Source organism: Myotis lucifugus, unplaced genomic scaffold, assembly GCF_000147115.1.
Source record: "Myotis lucifugus unplaced genomic scaffold, Myoluc2.0 scaffold_3, whole genome shotgun sequence".
Classification (NCBI taxonomy): Eukaryota; Metazoa; Chordata; class Mammalia; order Chiroptera; family Vespertilionidae; genus Myotis; species Myotis lucifugus.
The window spans coordinates 26,756,056-26,762,715 of NW_005871051.1; the positions used below are offsets into that span (position 1 = coordinate 26,756,056).

A 6,660-nucleotide genomic window follows, 5' to 3' on the forward strand; every position below is an offset into this window, starting at 1 on the left:
GCGGAGCACTAGCACTGACCACAGCACAATGAGACTGCTGACTGACTGGCTCACTCAACCGGTGCATTAATTGCGCACACCTCCCCCGATCTGCGTATCCCTATCCCGCGGCCCGCCTGTGCCGTGTCTCCCGTCAACACCCCCCACTTCTTCTAACGCCACTTCTTCAAAATAGACTCGCCCAGGCCAAAAACCGACTTCTGCGCATGGGCCACGAAGTTTCAATCGCACTGTAGGGCGTGCCCACATGTGCTATTTTGTGGAAGAGCCACACTCAAGGGGCCAAAGAGCCGCATGTGGCTCGCGAGCCGCAGTTTGCCGACCACTGGGATAGGCCATTGACATGGCAAGGCACGTGGAGTCAGACCCATGGCCTCACAGAGCAAGTGGGGCGGGGGGGGTCAGGGGATTGTCTTAGAAATGGGAAGATTATAGAGGGAGCATCATGAACAAAGGCTTAACAGCATAATGTCATGCTCAGAAAAGGGACCCCTGTTAAGAGTGCCAGGGGTGCGGTGCAGAAGACTGCTGAGAGCGAGGCTGAAGCAGAGAGTTGAGACACTAGCGATTTCTGAGCAAGGGCGTGGAGACTAGGGCTGTGTTTGGAGAGGTGACTGGACTGGGGGGCCAGGGAGCCACCAGAGGCAGACCCAGCCAGGAGGGGACTGCATAGTCCCAGGAGGGACGATGAGGGGCCTGGCCCAAGGGGGGCAGTGTTGGATTGGAGAGGAAGGAGCTCACCAGCCCGGAGCCATTTCTGGGGTAGAATCATCAGGCTGCTAAGGGGAGGCGAGGGAAGAAGGGAAAGGGAAAGATAGTGAGATCCACAGAGGTACTCCGTAGGCTGAGTTTGCTGTGACCCAGAGAGGACTGACAAGTTGCCTACTGCTTAACTACGAGGATATGATCCGAGAAACGCATCCTAGGCGAGTTTGTCGCTGTGCAGACATCATAGAGTGCACTTACACAAACCTGGAGGGTATATCCTGCTGCGTGCTAGGGATAGCCTATTGCTCCTGTGCCTCGGAGCAATAGTTTTTCAGCTCCATTATAACCTCATTGACCAAAACGTTGTGGGGCGCCTGACTGTGCTCAGGAAAGCAGGTTGTCACCAGTTGAATGTACATGATCCCAACCCAGAGTGCACTGAATAGTATAGCTTTGTTATAGAAAAAGTGAGTAGTGCTTTAAAATGAACTTCTATTGTGTCTCTTTAAAAAAAATCATTATCAGTCTTCTATTGCCTAGTAACAAATTACCACAGATTTAGCTGCTTAAAACAACACCCATTTGTCCCCTTACACTTTCCGAGGGTCAGGAGTCAGGGCACGGCTTCGTGGGGCCTCCGTTCAGGGGCTCCCACAGCTGCCTCAGCGTGGGCCAGCTCATTCCTTGAAGGGGCCCGGGTCCTCCTTTAAGTTCATCTGATTGTTGGCAGAATTCATTTGTTTGCCTCCGTAGGACTGAGGGCCCCGCCTTCTTGCTGACTGTCAGCTCTGAGAGTTCCCTCCTCTCACAGGCAGGTGCTCCTTCAGTCGGCGGGGATCCTCAGGCTCCTACAATGTAACATAATCACAGGAGTGACTCTCCATCACCTTTGCCATATAAGGTGCCCAAACAAGGGAGTAACCATCCAGGCATATTCACAGGTCGCCCCCACACTCAAGGGAGGGGATTATGCAGGATGAGTACGCCAAAGGGTGGGAATCTTGGCGGCCACCTGAGAATTCTGCCTAACTGAAAACTCAACACGTACAAAAGAAGGAACACAAATATTTATAAATCATCCATTGGAGTAGGCCCGTTCTGTCCATCCATCTGTCTGTATCTCCTTGTACTATTTAAATGTTAAGAAATTTGCTTCTTGCCGAACCGGTTTGGCTCAGTGGATAGAGCGTCGGCCTGGGGACTGAAGGGTCCCAGGTTCGTTTCCGGTCAAGGGCATGTACCTTGGTTGCGGGCACATCCCCAGTAGGGGGCGTGCAGGAGGCAGCTGATCGATCTCTCTCATCGATGTTTCTAACTCTCTATTCCTCTCCCTTCTTCTCTATAAAAAATCGATAAAATATTTTTTAAAAAAAGAAATTTGCTTCTATATCGTATATAAAATCTGCATCAGGTATTTAAAAAATTTAATTGCAAAAATGGTAACTTCGACCTCTCCATCATCATTTGGGGATATTGACATTGAAACAATCCACGGATCTTGGTATTCAGATTTCCCATTATATGGGTGAGCCAGTTAATTCATTCAATCCCTTTGTTGGACTTCAAATCAGTTAGGATGTAACTGATTTCAGTTACAGATAAAGAAACTGTGACTCACACTAGCACAAGCAGCAAGGGCACTCATGAGCTCAGCTAAAGAATGTCTAGGTAGATTCAGCGTCAGGGCCGTTTGGTTCAGGGGCCCAGTGACCCCATCAAGGTTCTTTCCTTCTCTCTGAGGGGCCATCCTCATGTTGTTTCATCCCTAGTCTGGTAGCAAGATCACTGCAGCATTTCCACTAATTATTCCTAATTATCTCCTTAGGATAAAATCCTAGAAGTGGAATTGCTGGGTCAAAGGGTATGTACATTTTTAAGGTTTTCGATATGTATTCTGTTGTGTTTTTTTGAGTAGATAGTCACTGGGGCCAATTTCCTTCCTTTGGTTCCTAGCTTACTCCCTCACAGACTCTATCTTCTGATTGGGTGATTCCCTCTCTTGTGTTTCAGGTAACTTCCGGGAACCTGAGGAGGAGCTGGCGCTGACAGTCATACTTCCCAACGGAGACTGTGAGGATCCTGGAAAGGGGTCGGGAGCCTGTGACGGAGCTGCCCACACTCCCGCTGAGCCCGCTGGAGACTCCAGCTGAAGTCTGGACCCCTGGGCTGCTGCAGCTCCTACTGAGCCCCCAGGCCTCCACGATGACCTTGGGAGTGCAGTCTCTACGAAGCCCCACCTTCCAGGGGACTGCCACACTGACAGATACCAGCAAGGCAGCGGACTTCCTCAGCTCAGCCAGACCTAGGAAAATGTATCCTCTGGGAACTTGGTCCCTCCCCCGCCTCCATTTGGTCACTCTGGTCACAGTGAGGTTGTTTTTTCTCCCTCGCCTTGGTTTCTCCGTGCCATTGAGACAGAAGGCGGCCTACTTTGCGGCTCTGTGGTGCTGTGGCATCCCGTGGTCGTGTGCATGAGCATCCATCACTTCACATGCAGCTGGAAAGAAGTCTGGACCAGGAGTTATCAAACAGGGAGAGGGGAGATCTTAGACCTGTCACTCAACCAGGGGCCAGGCTACCCACCTGCAAGCAGCACTGGAAGTGTGTGTGTGTGTGTGTGTGTGTGTGTGTGTGTGTGTGTGTGTGTGTTGCGAGGCTTCACTCTGACTGTGGGGCGCCCCTGGCATTTAGTGGGCATCTCGCATTGTGTAGGGCAAGCTCCAAAAACAGAATTGTTCCACTCAAAATGCCAATCGTGGCACCTTTGAGAAATTGGATGAGCCAATCTCTTCCCCTTGTCAAATTCTAGGAAGAGTCCCCCAGAGCAGGGAGGGTTGGGGTTCCTGGGACTTCGGCTCCTGAGCAAGCCAGAATAAAGACTGCACTGCCCCCTGGGGGCCTGGGGGCCAGGCCCAGGACAGAAATAGCCTTGCACAGCCATGCGAAGAAAGAGCCCTCTTTCTTCCTCATGTTGCCATTGACTTTCTGTGCCAAGTTCTTTTGAGAATAAGGCACCAAACAGAAGGAAAGTTGGGTTATGGATTAATGCAAGGGCATAGGACTTGCTCTCAATCTCAGGTCCTAACCCAAGGTCAAAGCCGACCCAGCCCAGAGGTGCCGAGTGCCGGAATCCTTTTTTCTCTGGTTATGAGTCAGACAGGGTCAATGATGTTCCCTTAAAAGCCAGGAAGACCATCTGTTCACTCAAAGAAGGAACTCTGCATTACCTCCCTTGTCTTCCTTGCCCGCCAGGAGAAATCCAGTCTTTGGAATGGCAAGGACAGCTCCTGCTTTTCCCGGTAGGAAGTACTATCTAAGGGAAGTAGTTACATTCATTCATTCATGGGTGACTCACTCAGCACACATGCAATTGTGCCTACTATTTGCCCAGCATTCTGGCAGGTGCTGCATAACTTCCTTGAGTTATTTCTGCCAAAATAACCGTGGTAGTGCCAAAAGGTGGAGTGGCAAACCTGTGGCTGGGGGGCTCTGTGATGTTAAAGAAGACCCTCGCTGCTCTGCGCCTCCGTTTATTTTCTACAACAGGGAGCCTATGGGCAGGTAGGATGACAGCTTATTTGGGTCGGTTTGACAGCATGTGTCACTTTAATAATGCAAAAGTATCTCCAATAGAAGGACCCAATTGACTGCCTTCTGCCCAAGAGTGAACTCAATGAATTGCTGTTGATGTTGTTTGAAAATATGGGGACTGGTATTGTTGAAGCTGCTCTATTTTTCTATTTATCCGTTAATTTCTTTGTAATGATTTGGTTAGAATTTTATTATTTGGTGGGGGGAGGGAGCTTCTCTTAAGGTAGAAAATTGTCTAAGGCAGAAGTCGAAAGGCAGAAGCCTCTGCTGTACTTCAAAACTCAGGAGTTTGTTGCCAATATTTGAAACTTGGGAGATTGCACATAAAGAGCTTGTTTTCGGGGAGCGGGGAGGGGTGTGCCGTCGTCTTCATTTTGCTGTGATTCCACCCCCACACACTTGAGCCCTTTCTCACCCTCCCACCCTCCCCTCTACTGCACTTCCCCGATATAGGCCCCCGCCTGGGGCTGGTCCTGGTGGGCATTTGAGTTTGCAAGCCTCTGCTATAAAGGGTGGTGTGCGCATTTTTTCATCACTTTCAGTATTTCCTGTGAATATGTGAAGAGAGGAGGTCTTTCTTGACTGAGATTGGGTTCTGCCTCCCGACTGGTAAAGACCGGACTGACATCCTTCCAGGCCCCTTGGCTCCCGTGGCTAAGAGAAGCACCGTCCTTTTGCTCTTTTCCAGCAGACAGAAGAGTTCGGTGCTGGGAGGGACCTTGGTGCTGGGCCTCCTCCCCAGCGACTATTACGAGGCCTGAGAGCTGGGGTGGGCCTGTCTGAGAGCGGAGGCCCCGCGTTAGGTTAGTGGTGCCGGGAGCCGTTGACGAGGGGCCTCCGTCGGGTCACAGTCTGGGCTCTTGGTACTAATCTTTCTAACATGGCAGTTGTTCTGCTTCTGACTTGAGTCGATTCCTTAGACCTAATAAAGCCACACAGTGCCTCACTGCTGTCTAATAAAACACAGTGGACCCCCCCCCCCGCCCCCGTTCTGTCTTGAGGTGCTCCTTCCGGGAGCCCTTGGGCAAATGGTGGGAAGCTCTGAAATAGTTTGGCCTGAAAGTCCACCCGTCCTGCCCCGAGGGACATCTCTGCAACTTTACTGGCTGGGGTTGGAAAGTACTTAAAAAGAGATTTGTTAAAAAGATAGTATTTAGCTTGGTAGTTAACAGGGAGTATATGTTTGCGTGTGCACACGCACATGTTTCACGCGATAGAATGGCCTTAACTGGGTCTCAGAGAGCCCCTTATAATATTTGTGTCAGTTTCTCTCTTCTCAAAGTATTTGTCCCCAAGATTAAACCACACAAGAGGAGTTCCTAGGTTGTCCAGCCAAAACCAAGGCAAACCTGCAAAGGGGCCCAGGGCTGCGCCCCCCAACCTGTGGTCTCAACAAACCCCTCTGACCCCAGACAGAACCAGGACCCACATTTTGAGTCCTGGTTGTAGAAGTTTGGTCCCTTTCTTGTCACCCTGACTTTCTTCTCTCCCTCACTGATTACCAGGGTCTTCTCAGAGCGGGGTGTTGCCTCGGATCATTGCCCCAACCCCAAACTACTAGTGTTCTTACCCTGACCACCTACTCCCCAGGTGTATTGCCGGCTCCAGGAGTCCTGGCTGCCAGGACAGCCACTCCCAGCCCCTTGCTCCCCGACAGGAGTGGGTTTCACTTTCAGCCTCCACACGCGGTCTGGTCTGAACATGTGCCAGAACCAAAGCAGGCGAGACGGCGGAGCCGGCCAAAGGCCTGGGCCTGGGTGGGCGGTCGGAAGGAACAAGACCTCCGGCGAATCTAACCCGGCCCTGCCCAAGAGAAATCTAACGCCAGGCACACATGTAGCTTTCCATTTTCTAGTAGCCACATTGGAAAAACGAAGTTAAACAGGTGAAATTAATTTTAACAATATATCTTATTTAGCCCCATATGTCCATATGAATAAAAGCTTCAAGCACCAGCCTGGCCCGCCCGGTGACATAAGATCTGCGCTGTTCTATGCCAGACCCTGCAGAGAGCACTTCCCCTCAGAGCAGCCTTGCCAGGAAGGCGGACCTGCCCCCCTATAGCAAGGCTCCGGTGACCACAGGGCCACCACCAGCGCTAAGTGGCAGAGCAGGGTCTCCTGGCTCCCACGCCGGCTCTTTCCACCTCGTCGCACTGTAGCTCAGAAAGCAATCAAGCCTGATCTTGACAGTTGGGCTAAGGCCTCCGCTGACCCAGGATTTAAATGCCAGGAGGCTAGGGGTTTGGGGGTAGGGGTTGGTGCTCACAAGGCGCACAGCCCTTCCCGAATTCCTCGCCTTCTGCGGAGCACTGTGACCACTAGGGGGCGCCGCAACGGGGTCCTGGAGATGCACTGGCAA

The 6,660-nt window shown here is 51.5% G+C and overlaps 1 protein-coding gene across 1 annotated transcript in view; it reads left to right on the forward strand.

The window, feature by feature from the left end:
* Positions 1–5,275, forward strand: part of CUNH2orf72 (chromosome unknown C2orf72 homolog) — a gene marked incomplete at its 5' end in the record, with an annotated part of 9,939 nt that extends 4,664 nt beyond the window's left edge. The window contains 1 exon segment of the mRNA XM_006109994.3: positions 2,719–5,275. Within this exon segment, the coding sequence (XP_006110056.1) occupies positions 2,719–2,858 (140 nt within the window).
* Between the last annotated feature and the right edge of the window lie 1,385 nt (positions 5,276–6,660).